The sequence below is a fragment of the Aquarana catesbeiana genome, linkage group LG08, assembly GCF_042186555.1.
Source record: "Aquarana catesbeiana isolate 2022-GZ linkage group LG08, ASM4218655v1, whole genome shotgun sequence".
In the NCBI taxonomy this organism is placed as follows: domain Eukaryota; kingdom Metazoa; phylum Chordata; class Amphibia; order Anura; family Ranidae; genus Aquarana; species Aquarana catesbeiana.
In genome coordinates, this window is record NC_133331.1 from 279,474,485 (window position 1) to 279,492,467 (window position 17,983).

Below are 17,983 nucleotides of genomic sequence, written 5' to 3' on the forward strand. Positions count from 1 at the left end.
TATTTTTAGCGCAATAACGCCTGCAAACCGCCCCAGTGTGAAAGGGGCCTTACTGTCTACTGACAGAGGAGGGGGGAGAAGAAGAGATTGTTGTAGTGACTGAACAAGGAGAATCTGGGACTCTTCACTGGATTTAGTGTTTATTACTCACCTGTGCTGATCTCTGGAGGGATTGCCTTCTCCTTATATGACCGCTCATCCATCACATAAGACCCTTCTAGATCATCTTTAACTTCCACTTTAAGCACATGTTCACCCTGAAGAACAAATTTAAATAATGCATACTCGTAGATTTAGTAGACCTCTGAAATGAAACATTATTCTTAACTTCATCTACCTGATCTTCCTGAGGGATCTCCTGATGTTCTTGTGTGGAGTCCCGGGAATACAGAGGACGGGGACATCTCTCTGGGGGATTTCTGTTACTGGATCCATCTGTAGGAAACACACACACTGACTGATCATTGGGGTGATTCAATACAGCGTTTGCAGCAGATTTCTGGTGGTACTACAGTTAACACCCACTGGTAATTCACAAGGTTCATATTTGCAACACTTCTGATATTTACTTTGGCTTTGACAAATTTATTAAAAAATATCACCAAAACAGTATTAAGAAAACTGGAGGTAAATAAGACCAATATATCATAGTGATCCTTTTTACTATCACCAAACAACCCCAAGAAACCAATGGCGTGGGGCTGAACATACAACATCATAGAACCACATTTTCTTAGGGCTGGTTCACATCTCTGCAGTGAGTTTTACATGCTCTGTAGGTACTTTACCACTGAACTTCATATACTGTGCTAAAAGAACATATAAAAACTGGCACAAATACCTAATGAAGTGGTCTCCAAACTGTGGCCAACATGTGGCATTTGCTTGATTACTCCCACTGACACCAACAATGGGGAGTAATTCCTCCCATTGACACCAATGATGGGGCTCGATTCCTTCCACCAACACCAAAATGGGGCACTGTTCTTTCCACTGACACCAATGATGGGACACTGTCCCTTCCAATGACTCCAAAGACAGGGCACATTTCCTTCCCCTAATATCAAACATGGGCAGTTTACTCCCACTGACGTAGGACAATTTTTACTCCTATTGGCCATAGTCTGGCCCGCCTAAAGTCTGAAGGATAGTAAACTGGCCCTGGGTTTAGAAAGTTTGGAGACCCCAGGCCTGGTGCATTATCCACAGGACTTAACCACTTCCCGATCATCGATGTACCCAACGTCGCTACACGTTCAGTGGTCATACCGGGATGATGCCTGCAGCCGCAGGCATTACCCCGGTACCGTTTTTTAGAGCCAGTGATGGGCTCTCTTGTACAAGCAATTCTAGCGGCTAACTAGATGCAGGATTCTTTTTACAAGCAGTGGGAGGGGATATCTCCTCTCTCGCCGCCTTCTGCAGCTTGCTCAGACTCTCCCGTCTCACCGGAAGACCTGAATGACTAGACTGCGCGTCCAGCGGCTGGTCGAATAGCCGAGCAAAGCCAAGCTCGGCTTTTCGCTACTGTAGCAACCCAGAAGCGATGACATGACACCACTTCTGGTTAACTGGGATGTCAACGGAGCCATTTAAAAAAACAATCAAAAGCATATAAAAATACCGATCTTGTTTTTTTTTAATGCTTTTAAGGGCAGAGGAGGGATTTGGGGTCTTATAGACCCCAGATTCCTTCATAAGGTGTACCTGTCACTGCCTATTGCTGTCACAAGGATGTTTACATTCCTTGTGACAGCGATAAAAGGAAAAAAAAATGTGTAAAGCAACAGTGTAAAAAAAAAAAATATAATTCAATTGCCCCTGTTCAAAGAAAAAAGGAAAAAACACCCGCGCAATGGGATACATGCAATGGAATATAGTATTGTTGGAACTGCTGCCACTACCGATTACTTCCACTAGGTGGAGTATGATATGAGAAAAGGAAAAGAAGTAGATATGGCGCTGTTCCAGACCTGATGGATTCAGGTGTGTGCTACTCCCATTGTGGGAGGAAGGTATGAAGTCGGGAAATATGAAGATGTTGCCTATTCAGTGAGTGTCTTCAGATGACGCTCCAGATGACGTCAGAGTGACGAAACGCATAGGGCGGAGTCAGCATACGTCCTTGAATCACTTCCTGCTCCAGAGTCTTATGTCAGCAATATAGGCTTTTTTACCTTTTACCGAATGACAGTGTTACCCTGTGTTATCCTGCGTTGCTACACAGTGGCATATACTGTGGATGTGTGAGACCCCAAGAGGGGGTGAAGGATTTGGTGAGTGCAGTCACTATAAGAGCACGGATTAAGGCACGCACTGAATGTTTATTCATTGGAATATCCACCAGGGATTTTTTTTCAGCGGCACTGAAAGCACTTTATTACTTAACTGTATATACTAATTAATAAGCTCATCTGTTTATTTACATCAGCACTTTTTACACCATTGATTTGTGTTATTGATCATATGAATATTGCACTTTATTTATATTATTTTACATCTTTATGGATATATACTGTATATAGATATTTTATGAATCAAGTTAGTGCACACACTGCACTTTATTAAGTCAGGTACCCTGTTCCCCCACGCAAAGGCAAATATATTAAAATTTAAAAAAAAGTTTATTTTTTCCCAAAAAAGTGCATAGGCGGGAAGGCGGACCTGATGGGGAACTAGAATTCCCCATCAGGCCTCACCCGCTATGATTCTAAGGGGAGGTGGACCTGATGGTATGCTGGTCTTTTAAAGCAGAACTAAACCTAAGTGATTTAACAGTTTCCCAAAACAGTTACATTGAGGGCATTCCATGAGTGATAACTGTCACACTGTTGTGCTCTCAACCGATCTGTCAAGCCATCGAATAGCTGGTGTCATAACTGATCACATGTGCAGCACCTTGGCAACTTTAGATTAAACAGAGGCCAAGATGGCAGCTTCGTTGGCAGTAAAGGATTGGAGGGGTTGATTAATTGTACAGTCTCGTTTTTTTTTTTTTTAAATAACAAACATATTATTATACTTACCTCCTCTGTGCAGTTGGTTTTGCACAGGGCAGCCCAGATCCTCCTCTTCTCAGGTCCCTCTTTGCTGCTCCTGGCCCATTTTTTCTAAAGGCTTGGTGTTACCGAGCTGCGGAGGATGACGTGTCTGGTATGCACACACTGCCCTCACTTCCACTCATCACTATGCAGCAATATTTGACACATGAACGGGAGACAGTTGTCCTATTGGTGTATACAACATTTTTTTATGAATTCCACCCATTGTTTTCATGTCTGTATATCAGAGGACGTGTGTGTCTAGGTCAGCCTTTCGCAAGCAGGGATCTTTGGCACCAAATAAAGTATACCACTGAAAGCAATGATCTTTAGGTAGGGATTCTTTCTGACCACAAATGTAAGGAGCATTCTTCCCAATGACCATCACAATAGCATACCTCCCAACTGTCCCGGATTTGCTGGGACTGTCCCGGGAATTGATGCCCATCCCGGCGAATGAAGACTTTGTCCTGGAGTGGAGCCAAGTGCTGGAAAAAGTCCCAGCACTTGGCTCCAGTGGCTTTCCCGCAAACACGCACTACCGCAGGCACCAGTGTCACCCGCCCTGCAGCTTGTGCGGGGTGTCTGGTGTTCTGCACATCGCAAACACAGCTATGTAAATGTGACAGGCAGCCGGCGCTGAGAGATGCCGGTGTTCTGCCGAGAAAGTTCCGCTCGGCGTATAAGTTCCCCCCTCTACTGCGCCTGCGCAGTAGGTATCGGCGGAAATAGCCGAAGCAGAACAGCTGAAAATCAGCTGTACACGGCGCCTGTAAGAGGGCCCCTCGCGGGAAGGGAACAGAATGAAGGTATGTGATAAGGGGGCATTGGGGGCGGGGGGGCAGATGAGGGGATGACTGATGGCAGGGGACAGATGAGGGGATGACTGATGGCAGGGGACAGATGAGGGGGATGACTGATGGCAGGGGACAGATGAGGGGGATGACTGATGGCAGGGGACAGATGAGGGGGATGACTGATGGCAGGGGACAGATGAGGGGGATGACTGATGGAAGGGGACAGATGAGGGGGATTACTGATTTCAGGGGACAGATGAGGGGGATGACTGACGGCAGGGGACAGATGAGGAGGATGACTGACGGCAGGGGACAGATGAGGGGGATGACTGACGGCAGGGGACAGATGAGGGGGATGACTGACGGCAGGGGACAGATGAGGGGGATGACTGACGGCAGGGGACAGATGAGGGGGATGACTGACGGCAGGGGACAGATGAGGGGGATGACTGACGGCAGGGGACAGATGAGGGGGATGACTGACAGCAGGGGACAGATGAGGGAGATGACTGACGGCAGGGGACAGATGAGGGGGAGACTGATGGCAGGGGACAGATGAGGGGGAGACTGAAGGCAGGGGACAGATGAGGGGGATGACTGACGGCAGGGGACAGATGAGGGGGAGACTGAAGGCAGGGGACAGATGAGGGGGATGACTGACGGCAGGGGACAGATGAGGGGGAGACTGAAGGCAGGGGACAGATGAGGGGGATGACTGACGGCAGGGGACAGATGAGGGGGAGACTGAAGGCAGGGGACAGATGAGGGGGATGACTGACGGCAGGGGACAGATGAGGGGGAGACTGATAGCAGGGGACAGATAAGGGGGATGACTGATGGCAGGGGACAGATGAGGGGGAGACTGAAGGCAGGGGACAGATGAAGGGGATGACTGATGGCAGGGGACAGATGAAGGGGATGACTGATGGCAGGGGACAGATGAGGGGGATGACTGATGGCAGGGGACAGATGAGGGGGAGACTGAAGGCAGGGGACAGATGAGGGGGATGACTGACGGCAGGGGACAGATGAGGGGGAGACTGAAGGCAGGGGACAGATGAGGGGGATGACTGACGGCAGGGGACAGATGAGGGGGAGACTGATAGCAGGGGACAGATAAGGGGGATGACTGATGGCAGGGGACAGATGAGGGGGAGACTGAAGGCAGGGGACAGATGAAGGGGATGACTGATGGCAGGGGACAGATGAAGGGGATGACTGATGGCAGGGGACAGATGAGGGGGATGACTGATGGCGGGGGACTGATGAGGGGGATGACTGATGGCAGGGGACAGATGAGGGGGATGACTGATGGCAGGAGACAGATGAGGGGGATGACTGATGGCAGGGGACAGATGAGGGGGATGACTGATGGCAGGAGACAGATGAGGGGGATGACTGATGGCAGGGGACAGATGAGGGGGATGACTGATGGCAGGGGACAGATGAGGGGATGACTGATGGCAGGGGACAGATGAGGGGATGACTGATGGCAGGGGACAGATGAGGGGGATGACTGATGGCAGGGGACAGATGAGGGGATGACTGATGGCAGGGGACAGATGAGGGGGATGACTGATGGCAGGAGACAGATGAGGGGGATGACTGATGGCAGGGGACAGATGAGGGGGATGACTGATGGCAGGGGACAGATGAGGGGATGACTGATGGCAGGGGACAGATGAGGGGATGACTGATGGCAGGGGACAGATGAGGGGGATGACTGATGGCAGGGGACAGATGAGGGGGATGACTGATGGAAGGGGACAGATGAGGGGGATTACTGATTTCAGGGGACAGATGAGGGGGATGACTGACGGCAGGGGACAGATGAGGAGGATGAATGACGGCAGGGGACAGATGAGGGGGATGACTGACGGCAGGGGACAGATGAGGGGGATGACTGACGGCAGGGGACAGATGAGGGGGATGACTGACGGCAGGGGACAGATGAGGGGGATGACTGACGGCAGGGGACAGATGAGGGGGATGACTGACGGCAGGGGACAGATGAGGGGGATGACTGACAGCAGGGGACAGATGAGGGAGATGACTGACGGCAGGGGACAGATGAGGGGGAGACTGATGGCAGGGGACAGATGAGGGGGAGACTGAAGGCAGGGGACAGATGAGGGGGATGACTGACGGCAGGGGACAGATGAGGGGGAGACTGAAGGCAGGGGACAGATGAGGGGGATGACTGACGGCAGGGGACAGATGAGGGGGAGACTGAAGGCAGGGGACAGATGAGGGGGATGACTGACGGCAGGGGACAGATGAGGGGGAGACTGATAGCAGGGGACAGATGAGGGGGAGACTGAAGGCAGGGGACAGATGAAGGGGATGACTGATGGCAGGGGACAGATGAGGGGATGACTGATGGCAGGGGACAGATGAGGGGATGACTGATGGCAGGGGACAGATGAGGGGGAGACTGGTGGTACATTTCACACACCTGTGCTTAGTCATTGCTAAACAATCAATCACAATGACTAAGCACAGGTGTATGAAACACGTCTGCTGAAGCCACAGGAGTAGTGTGTGCTTATCATGGTCCTGATTTTATGAAACTTCAATAAACTACTATTTTCTATGCCGGTGGTGCTGCCACTTTTCTTTCTTTTTTGCTGTACATGTCTTTGTTGCGGACCAAGGCTGGCACCGGCTTTTTGTCACAGCAATGGGAGATCCCAGTTTTCACCAGGAGCGGTGCAACCTTTGTGCTATATTTTGACTGATGGCGGAGGACAGATAAGGGGACACTAATGGTGGTGGACACTGATGTCAGGGTTTTGTTTAACCACACACCTTAAGTCCCGTCCACTGATAGGCCACGCCCACATTTTCCCCTTCTTTAAGTGTCCCTCATTCTCAAGTTCAAAAGTTGGGAGTTATGCAATAATATACACTATATTACCAAAAGTATTGGGACACCCGCCTTTACATGCACATGAACTTTAATGGCATCCCAAGCTTAGTCCGTAGGGTTCAATATTGACTTGGCCCACCCTTTGCAGCTATAACAGCTTCAACTCTTCTGGGATGACCGTCCACAAGGTTTAGGAGTGTGTCTATGGGAATGTTTGACCATTCTTCAAGAAGCACATTTGTGAAGTCAGGCACTGATGTTGGACGAGAAGGCCTGGCTCGCAGTCTCCACTCTAATTCATCCCAAAGGTGTTTTATCGGGTTGGGGGTCAGGACTTTGTAGGCCAGTCAAGTTCCTCCACCTCAAACTCACTCATTCATGTCTTTATGGACCTTGCTTTGTGCACTGGTGCGCAGTCATGTTGGAACAGGAAGGGGCCGTCCCCAAACTGTTCCCACAAATTTTGGAGTATGAAATTGTCCAAAATGTCTTGGTATTCTGAAGTCTTAAGAGTTCCCTTCACTGGAACTATGGGGGGCCAAGCCCAACCCCTGAAAAACGACCCCACACCATAATCCCCCCTGCACCAAATGATTTGGACCAGTGCACAAAGCAAGGTCCATAAAGACATGGATCAGTGAATTTGATGGAGGAACTTGACGAACCTCCTCCTGACAGAACACCCTTGGGATAAATTAAAGTGGAGACTGTGAGCCAGGCCTTCTCATCCAACATCAGTGCCTGACCTCACAAATACACTTCTGGAAGAATGGTCAAACATTCCCATAGACACACTCCTAAACCTTGTGGACAGAATTCCCAGAAGAGTTGAAGCTGTTATAGCTGCAAAGGGTGGGCCAACTCAATATTGAACCCTACAGACTAAGACTGGGATGTCATTAAAGTTAATGTGCGTGTAAAGGCAGGTGTCCTAATACTTTTGGGAATACAGTGTATACTGGGAGCTGTAGATATAGATATTAGGAGAGGTTCCTTGAGACCAGAATGTTATTCAAGGGCTCATCCGTGTTAAAAAAGTTGAGACAGGCTGACCTAATTGGATCCTCAATACTCTTCTCCATCTTTGGACTCATTCACACAGGCGGTGAGGGGCCCGTAAAAGCAGGCAGTTGAGCCATGGTTTTACTGTCCTCTAAGGCTTTATTCACACCATGGTGCAGAGATGCAGGGGTGTGGATTTTTTTTTCTTTTAAAAAGCTACTTTTCCGACTAAATCGGGGTCCCAATCTACTTGTCCTTTAAAAAAAAAAAAAGTATTTAAATCGTATTCGTATTTAAATCTGAGGTGCTTTTAGGAATGTTTTAGTTTTAAAAACCAAAGGGGCTTTATGGCAACTTAAACTTTCAGACTGGGTTCACACATGATGCGGCCGCGGCTCACAGCATGGGGTCCGGTGCGTCCCTCTTCATCGGTTCAGGTGCAAATAAGGTCCAAATTTCTGGCTGAATTCACACATGAATCGGAACCAAAGATGTACAGGACCCTTTCCAAATGTGGACCGTGGTCGCCCTGGAGCCGTGTTAACCGGCTACATTGAGAGCCAGGCCCACTCTCCTGTCAGAGCGAAAAAGAAAAAAGGGGCGTACCAGCCTTGTGCATTATCCTCAGATATATTTTATTTAAAGTAAATCAAAAAAATACTCAAACAAATGGGAGAAAACGTGCGATACAAATAGTCTCCAGATGACAGCAATTGGTCTAAAAACGACAGACTCCAGATGGTAACAGAGGAGGTTTCAGGGGCTACTGACGGGTTTCGAACGATTACCTTCTTCCTCAGAGCCCAGCCTTAGAGGAGGTTTCAGGGGCCACTGCTGGCTGACGCGTTTCAAAGGATTATTTTCTTTCTCAGAGCCCAGCCAGGCTGAGGAAGAAGGTAATCCTTTGAAAACGCGTCAGCCGGCAGTGGCCCCTGAAACCTCCTCTAAGGCTGGGCTCTGAGGAAGAAGGTAATCGTTCGAAACACGTCAGCCGTCAGTAGCCCCTGAAACCTTCTCTGTTACCATCTGGAGTCTGTCGTTTTTTAGACCAATTGCTGTCATTTGGAGACTATTTGTATCGCGAGTTTTCTCCCATTTGTTTGCTAGTAGTTTTATGATTTACTCGATCACCGGGGACATTGACAACGGGGATCCGGAAGTGATGTCATGCGCTACTTCCAAGTCAGGGACAAGAAGGGGAGGAGAGCAGTTGTGTGTCCGCTCTCCTCCCCTCCACCGGCCGGCACCCGCAAGGTCAGTCCCGGGCCCTGCAAATGGGCAAGCGAAGCCAGGAATACATAGTGCTAGAAGGGGGCAGATGCCAGCGTGTGTTGAAGCAATCATTTGGCAGGGGAGCCGCCTGAATGCTTCCACCTGACAAGAGAGCCCTGCTGCTTGCCCGCAGCAGGGCTAAATGTAGAAAAACTACCTTTAACCTCACGTCCGGGGCGTTGGGCGATACAAATTGCGCATCCCTGAGATGTCAGTTTTTATGCACGCGTTCTGCAAGGGCACAAAATAACAATGGTTCTTTATGTGCTCTGTTCACACTACAGCATGCATATTTTTTCTGCAAAGAAATCTGCAACATGTATGCAGTTTTCTGCACAGAAAAAAGAAAAAAAACACGACATCACATCAACATTGGTGTGAATAGGACACATAACTGACGTGCATGAAAACTGATGTAAACTCTGTCTCTGCGAGTGAAATCTGTGTGGTTTTCCCATCAGTTTTCATACAGGTAAGGCGTGAAAGAGCCTTAAGAGTCCACCGAAACACAGAAGTGCAGCCACCTAAAGTGGAACTAAATCCTCCTATCATTTTCAGCCAAGGAAGCTGCCATCTTGGCTTCTGTTTGATCTGCAACTGCCATCACGATCAGTTATGACACCAGCCATTTAATGGTTTGACAGTTTGATTGAGAGCAAAACCAAGTAGACAGTTACATTCCCGTCACGTGAAATGTAACTGTTTTTTTTTAAACTGTTAAATCAATGGGTTTGGGTCAGTTTTAAGGCTGTACACATACCATGGCTGTGATTCTTTGTTGTTAAAGTTCCATGACATAACAAGTTTGTGGGGCGTTACCACCGCCGAACGCAGCCTATTCAAGTGAATGGGGCCACGCCGCAATGGGACACATTTTGAGGGTTAAAACATATCACCTTCTCACCACCTGTTCAATACCATCTGAAAAGCGATATACCCCAGATCACTTTTTGGAGGGGTGGCAATGAAGGTTGCACATGTGAATGAGCTCTTGCAAGAATTAAAAGTCTCCTCTTACCTGATGATATGAGGGGCGCCCAGTTCTCCATCACAACGTCCTCATGCTCTCTTTATGATGCTCACTCCTCTGAATGTCTAGGTTAGAATAGTAAAAGAATGCTTCTGGTTTAGAAAGATCAAGCTGCATTAAATAAAATATTAAACATTTAAAAACAAAAAAAAATGTAAAATCAAAATAATGAGAGGCAGCAAACACTCAGGTGAAAAAGTCTTGGTGACCCAGGCAAGTTTTGTGATGGTAGTGAGGAGAAAGCCTTCATCTCTAATCACTATCCCCCTAGCTATGGTTTGCCCACAGCTGGCCAATGTAATGGATGTCATGTTGATCTTGTGCTGCAGGCACCATAAGGCATCCAGTCTTATCTTCTACTCGCTCCCTCCAGAGCCTTGTGCAGTAGTCGCTATAAGGCATCCAGTTTTATCTTCTAAGTGAGATATAAAGACAAAAATGTGTCTGCGCTAGATGGAAAATAATAATAATGAAAACTAATAATATTAAAAATAAATATAAACATATATTGCATATCCCCCTGATGAAGGCACGTGATCCCGGTGCCGAACACGCGTAGGGGAGGGGCCTGGACGGAGCTGTCAGCAGAGAGAGAGAGCAGGAGATTTGGAGGCACACACCGCACCGCACGCCATACCGTTACGATCGGCTGGTCTATGCTTATATAGAAGGGTGCACTGACGCACCTGTAGCATGTGAGTACCCCAGCAAGGGGTGAGTTTTATATACATTTTAATAAATATTCTTTATTGTTAAACTATATTGCGCTATGGAGTTTCTTTTCTCTTGCATAAAATCATAATTGGGAGCATTGGAGACCTTACAGCTGATTCCATTTGAGCACAGGAGTGGCTCCAAAGCACATTTTGACAGAGTTTAAACACTGTGTCACACGCTGGAAGGTGAGCGTATATGCTTATGGGGATCACTGGAGGGCACTAAGGCATGTTTTATGGTGCTGCACTTTTGAAGAACGTGATGGATGAGCTTCACTGATTATGGACACTATTTTTGGGCACTTTATGCAATTTTGGATTTACACTGGTTGAACCCCAAAGATTCATATGAGGAACGTTATTGTTTTTCTTCTGATTGGGCACTTAGTTTGTGTGTTCAATATAGCACCTTGCACCTTGGATGTATGCACCATCAGTCATCTCTGATTTATTGTAGCACGTTGATTTATATGTATGTTCACTTTTTGCACTTAGCACTTACTATTGTATGTTTATATATATTTTTAATATTATTAGTTTTCATTATTATTATTTTCCATCTAGCGCAGACACATTTTTGTCTTTATATCTCACTTACACGATTATGGAACGTGATTTAGTGTTTGCTGCTGATGTTGGCCTATGATTGATTTTATATTTTGATTTTATAAGGCATTAACCCGTATGTGGCTCGCAAAGAATTTAAAAATTCTTTGTTTCTTTAGGTTTTTTATTCATTTCAGTTTTATCTTCTATTTGCTCCCTCAAGACCCTCTTGCACCAGGCACCATAAGGCATTGAGTCTTATCTTCTACTCGCTCCCTCAAGACCCTCTTGCACCAGGCACCATAAGGCATTGAGTTTTATCTTCTACTCGCTCCCTCAAGACCCTCTTGCACCAGGCACCATAAGGCATTGAGTTTTATCTTCTACTCGCTCCCTCAAGACCCTCTTGCACCAAGCACCATAAGGCATTGAGTCTTATTTTCTACTCGCTCCCTCAAGACCCATGTTCAGCTGGCACCATATGACATCCGATCTTATCTTCCACTCGCTCCCTCAAGACCCTTGTGCAAAAGGCACCAGAAGGCGTCAACTCTTATCTTCTACTTGCTCCCTCAAGACCCTTGTGCAGCAGGCACTATAAGATGTTGAGTCTTATCTTCTACTCCCTCCCTCAAGACCCTTGTGCAGTAGGCACCATAAGGCATCAAGTCTTATCTTCTACTCGCTTCTTCAAGAAGTGGGGAACGGGGGATCATGTCACCTGGCATGGTGGGAGATGGGAGGGAGAACAATGAATGGTCTTATGTACTCCATCTTAGGAAGAACGAGAAGTTTCATGGCATTCAAGTGGTGGATTGGAAAGTGTGAAGGACAAGTCCACCAAGGCTTATATTATTTGTTAAAGCTGAACTCCAGGATAAGCAATTATCAATCTAAAGAATCACGTGTTTTCTTCCCTAAAGCTTGGCGTACTTTCTTTATTTCTTCCAGATCTGTGCAGTAATCTAGTGCTAGACTTCCTGTAATAAAGACTGGTCACGGCTGTTCTCTCTCTCCTTGTGTAGGGTGACTTGTCTTGTCTCCACCCCCCTCCTATAGTGGGTGGAGTGTGCTGTGTCCCTCCTACAGCTCTGCTCTCTGCACAGACCATGTACAGCACAGTAATGATGTCACTGCTACTTTTACAAGGCAATATCTGGGTTTGCAAAGGCAGTTGGTGCACACAAGGTGGATTTATATCTTTGGTGGTTAAGAAATATATTTAAATAACAGTTGTTTTTTTTTTTGTGCTCTAAAATACAAGGTCCTTGCTTGTTATGGGTGTATGAGGTTCTCAGTGTAAATCAAGAAAATCTGATGATTCAGATTAGGGATGCACCGATACCATATTCCTTAGAGTACGAATACCGATACTTTTTTTTGTACTCGCCGATATATATTACCGATACCTACCGCAACTGTTTTGCTTTCACTTCAGCTGTTAGCAATGGTACAAAGCATTGAAAAGTTATTTACAAATTAAATCGTTTTTTTTTTTTTTTTTTTTTTAATTTTGCGCTTTTTCAATGTGAAATGTGTAAAAATATGTTAATAAATATGTGTAAAAATATTCACTAACAAAGCAAACAAAAAAAAAAGTTTTCATTGTTTATCGTTTATAAAATAGACGTGAAAAAAAAAAAAAAAAAAAAAAAAAAAAAAAAAAAGCAGGAAAATAATAATTAAATGGAGGAGAATAGGGAGTTTAAGGCTGATTAGAGTAAATTAAGGGTTAATAAGGGGTTAAACAGAGGAACATTTGTTCATCCCTTTGATCTGCAGATGAAGAAACAGAAAGATACAAAAAGAAACAATGTTTCTTTTAATTGTAGTGTTTCAGTGGCTGAGCAATGTTGTTAATACAGTGGAACCTCGGATTACGAGCATAATCCGTTCCAGAAGTATGCTCGTAATCCAAAGTACTCGCATATCAAAGCCAGTTTCCCCATTGAAGTCAATGGAAACGAAAATAATTTGTTCCGCATTGACTTCAATAGCATGCAATACCGCATGCGGCCAGAGGTGGGGGTGGGGCACCAGAAAGCCTCGGAAATGGCCGAAAAGGCCCGAGGACACCTCGGCTGACCTCGGAAAGACTCCGTTCCTGAGGTTTGCCGAGCTGTCCTTGGGCCTTTCCGTGCATTTCCGAACAGCGCAGATCGGCTGCGATTGGCGCCACTTGGCTCCGGCGCCCCCCCCCCACCTCAGGTCAAATGCGGTACTGCACACCGCTTTGGCCTGAATCGTGCTCGTTTTGCGAGACAACACTCGCAAACCGAGTTACGATTTTTAAAAAACAGTGCTCGTATTGCGAAAACGCTTGTTAACCGCGTTACTCGCAATCCGAGGTTCCACTGTAAACATTACCAGCTGCTTTTTTTTTTGACAGCTCCAATTACCGGGCTTCTTTAAAATTTCAGCTGTCAACAGGGGAGACCCTCTGACAGCTCAAAGAACCGAGCCTGAAAGTATCGGTGCATGTGCACGAGTACCGATACTTGTGCAAATACTTGGTATCGGCACCGATACTAGTATCGGTGCAACCCTAATTCAGATGCACATTTTGCAGATAGCTGGCCAATCCTGATTCACCTGCAGAGTGTAACATTTGCACACTGATCCATCTACAGCAATTAATCGATCGCCCTGTGTATTCACAGTCAGATGCATATAGGGTTTATTGGCAAAGTCAGCTTTCCTTTCCAAAATGCTAATTTTACAAAGCATACAGAAATCACAGCCTGACATATATATAGGGAGCCAAGGACCTGGAGGAAGATGAGGATTGGTGGAAGTGACAGGACCCCCTTCTCTCATAATAAGAAAACATTATTACCTCCTCCTCACTGGGCACACATTGTCCACATTCACACCTCCACCAGCTGCTATAAATAGAGGACAATCCCAGCTACTGTTCTGGGTGTCCTCAGTTAGGCCACAAGAAAATGGCACCAAGCTCTAGAGCACAATCCCTTCTTCAATAGTAAATACCCCGTCCACTTCTGCCTTCATACGCTAGAGGACAAATCCTTTTCCTTTCAGCAGCCATTTTCTTGTAGTGCAAAATATCTATAGTTGCAGATTTAAAAGAAAAGAAAACAAAAAACACAACAGTATTAGAATAGTAATCATTTGTGGTATACATAACCTTATTTCAGAATAATATCTTTATTCCAAATGATATTATTCATGTTGTCATTGATTTACAATTGGAGCAATATTGTTGTTCCTAGAACAGGGGGGGCTGATGGCCATTTTTTTGCAGTCCTGTTTTTTTTTTGTTTTTCTTTCGCAAAACATGGTGAATAGTTAGACACGTTCTTCCCGCAGGAAGGGACCACAAATAGAATGGGGTGGGAGTTTGGCACATCACAGACCAGACAAGAAGTACCAAGAAAATGACACCCCCATGAATGTAGAGTCTCCATTGATATCAGAAGGACTGAATGGGGGAGGGGTTGCTTTTGGTCCCTGGTATAAATCAGGTTTCTGATAATTATGTGTTCAGCACGGGAAGGGTCACCAGGTTGTACATAAAGTGTATCCGGAAAGTATTCACAGCGCTTCACTTTTTCCACATTTAATATTACAGCCTTATTCCAAAATGGAGTACATGCATTATTTTCCTCAAACTTCTACAAACAATACCCCATAATGACAACGTGAAAGAAGTTTGAAATCTTTGCAAATTTATTAAAAAATAAAAAACGAAAAAAAATCCCATGTACATAAGTATTCACAGACTTTGCTCAAAACTTTGTTGGAGCCCCTTTGGCACTAATTACAGCCTCGAGTCTTTTTGAGTATGATGCTACAAGCTTGGCACGCCTATTTTTGGCCAGTTTCTTCCATTCTTTTTTGCAGGACCTCTCAAGCTCTATCAGGTTGGATGCACAGTCATTTGCAGATCTCTCCAGGAGATGATCAATCGGGTTCAAGTCTGGGCTCTGGCTGGGCCACTCAAGGACATTCACAGAGTTGTCCCGAAGCCACTCCATTGTTATCCTGGCTGTGTGCTTAGGGTTGTTGTCCTGCTGGAAAATGATCCTTCCCCCCGAGTCTGAGGTCCAGAGGGCTCTGGAGCAGGTATTCATCAAGGATGTCTCTGTACATTGCTGCAGTCATCTTTCCCTCAATCCTGACTAGTCTCCCAGTTCCTGCCGCTGAAAAACATCCCCACAGCATGATGATGCCACCACCATGCTTCACTGTAGGGATGGTATTGGCCAGGTGATGAGCGGTGCCTGGTTTCCTCCACACATGAGACTTGCTATGCAGGCCAAAGAGTTCAATCTTTGTTTCATCAGAAAAGAGAATTTTGTTTCTCATGGTCTGAGAGTCCTTCAGATGCCTTTTGGCAAACACCGGGCGGGCTGTCATGTCCCTTTTACTGAGAAGTGGCTTCAGTCTGGCCACTCTACAATACAGGCCTGATTGGTGGAGTGCTGCAGAGATGGTTGTTCTTCTGGAAGGTTCTCCTCTCTCCACAGAGAAACACTGGAGCTCTGTCAGAGTGAACATCGAGTTCTTGGTCACCTTCCTGACTAAGGCCCTTCTCCCCCGATCGCTCAGTTTGGCCGGGCAGCCCGCTCTAGGAAGAGTCTTGGTGGTTCCAAACTTCTTTTATTTACAGATGATGGTGGCCACTGTGCTCATTGGGACCTTCAATGCTGCAGACATTTTTGTGTTCCCTTCCTCAGATCTGTGCCTCCATACAATCCTGTCTCGGAGGTCTACAGACAATTCCTTGGACTAGGTTTGTGCTCTGACATGCACTGTTAACTGTGGGACCTTATATAGACAGGTGTGTGCCTTTCTAAATGATGTCCAATCAACTGAAATTACCACAGGTGGACTCCAAGCAACTTGTAGAAACATCTCAAGGATGATCAGTGGAAACAGAATGCACCTGAGCTCAATTTTGAGTGTCATGGCAAAGGCTGTGAATACTTATGTACATGGGATTTTTTCGTTTTTAAATCTTTAATAAATTTGCAAAGATTTCAAACAAACTTCTTTCACGTTGTTATTATGAGGTATTGTTTGTAGAATTTTGAGGAAAAGAATTCATTTTGGAAAAGCTGTAACATAACAAAAAAGTGAAGCTCTGTGAATAGTTTCCAAATGCACTGTATACAATATATTGTCAAAAGTATTGGGACACCCGCCTTTACACACACATGAACTTTAATGGGACACCTTTGGGATAAATTAGAGCGGAGACTGCGAGTCAGGCCTTCTCGTCCACATCAGTGCCTGACCTCACAAATGCGCTTCTGGAAGAATGGTCAAAAATTCCCATAGACACACTCCTAAACCTTGTGGACAGCCTTCCCAGAAGAGTTGAAGCTGTTATAGCTGCAAAGGGTGGGCCAACTCAATATTGAACCCCACAGACTAAGACTGGGATGTCATTAAAGTTCATGTGCGTGTAAAGGCAGGTGTCTCAATACTTTTGACAATATAGTGTATGTTGCCTGAATGCTGACAGGGCTGATGCAGTAAGGGTCTCAGCACATGCCAGCCATTCAACATTCCTTTACACCCCCATCCCAGATCTTGTGGGATTGTCCTGGGATTCATTTACTCACCTGCCGACCACTCACAGTAAATATACTGCAAGTGGACGGCAGGTACAGGCACAATCATGGACATATATACATCACAGTCCTTCTTCTGGGTTTGAGGCACGCATGTCGACGTGCCTCCCTGCCGACCTATGCTGTGATTGGACACAGCACAAGTTTGGCAGCAGATTTCAGCCAATTATTTTGGCTGAAACCGGCTGATAGGCTGTGTCCAATCACACACAGAGTTCTGTGTTTACAAACACACAGAAAACTCTCTGTAGGGTGAACAGTGATCTGGCTGTTTCTTCTCCCTGAAAAGCAGGGAGAAAAAAAACAGCTAGATTAGTAAGAAAAAGCAGCATTTATTACAAACATTACAATTGTTCGGCACACAGTTAACCCCTTGATTGCTACTAGATGTAACCCTCTCCCAGTCACAGACATTAGTACAGTGTCAGTGTACAGTATTACAACTGGTCACTATATTAGTGTCACTAGCGATGTCAGTCAATGACCCTCCCAGATAGTGTCTGTTAGCACCAGATTGCCCACCACCCTATCACAGTCCCACTATAGGTCACTGATCTCCGCCATTACAGTATAGCGCCTATAGCTGCACAAATTCAAGTATATACAACATAGTTTGTAAACGCTGTAACTTTCACACAAACCAATATTAATATACACTTATTGGAATTTTTTTTTTTTTTTTTACCAAAGACATGTAGCAGAATACATGTTGGCTTAAATTTATCAAGAAATTCAATTTTTTTATTAATTTTTTTTGTTGGATATGTTGTATAACAGAAAGTAGAAAATATTGCTTTTTTTTTTTTTGGTCTTTTTTCGTTCAAATAATACAAAACCCAGTGGTGATCAAATACCAGCAAAAGAAAGCTCTATTTATGTGGGAAAAAAATGATATCAATTTTATTTTGGTACAACGTTGCATGACCAGCTGTGCAATTGCCAGTTAAAAAAAAAAAAAAAAAAAATCTTCTCCCTGAAAATGAATATCATATTGTGGTAGTATACATCACATACTAGCACATTATGAAAGACTCACCTGAAAATGAAGTCCTCCACCGCTGACGGGACTTCCATCTTCACCCAGTCTTCCTTCCGAGTGCGTGGAAAGCC

At 45.6% G+C, this 17,983-nt stretch overlaps 1 protein-coding gene across 1 annotated transcript in view; it reads right to left on the bottom strand.

The window, feature by feature from the left end:
• LOC141104567 (uncharacterized) overlaps positions 1-14,245 on the bottom strand; it is a 95,965-nt gene extending 81,720 nt beyond the window's left edge. Inside the window, exons 1-4 of the mRNA XM_073594174.1 lie at positions 14,110-14,245; positions 10,000-10,076; positions 338-435; positions 152-257 (exon numbers count right to left, since the gene is read on the bottom strand). Of these exons, the coding sequence (XP_073450275.1) occupies positions 152-257; positions 338-435; positions 10,000-10,030 (235 nt within the window). The 5' untranslated portion in view covers positions 10,031-10,076; positions 14,110-14,245. The remainder of the gene's footprint in view (positions 1-151; positions 258-337; positions 436-9,999; positions 10,077-14,109) is intronic.
• Between the last annotated feature and the right edge of the window lie 3,738 nt (positions 14,246-17,983).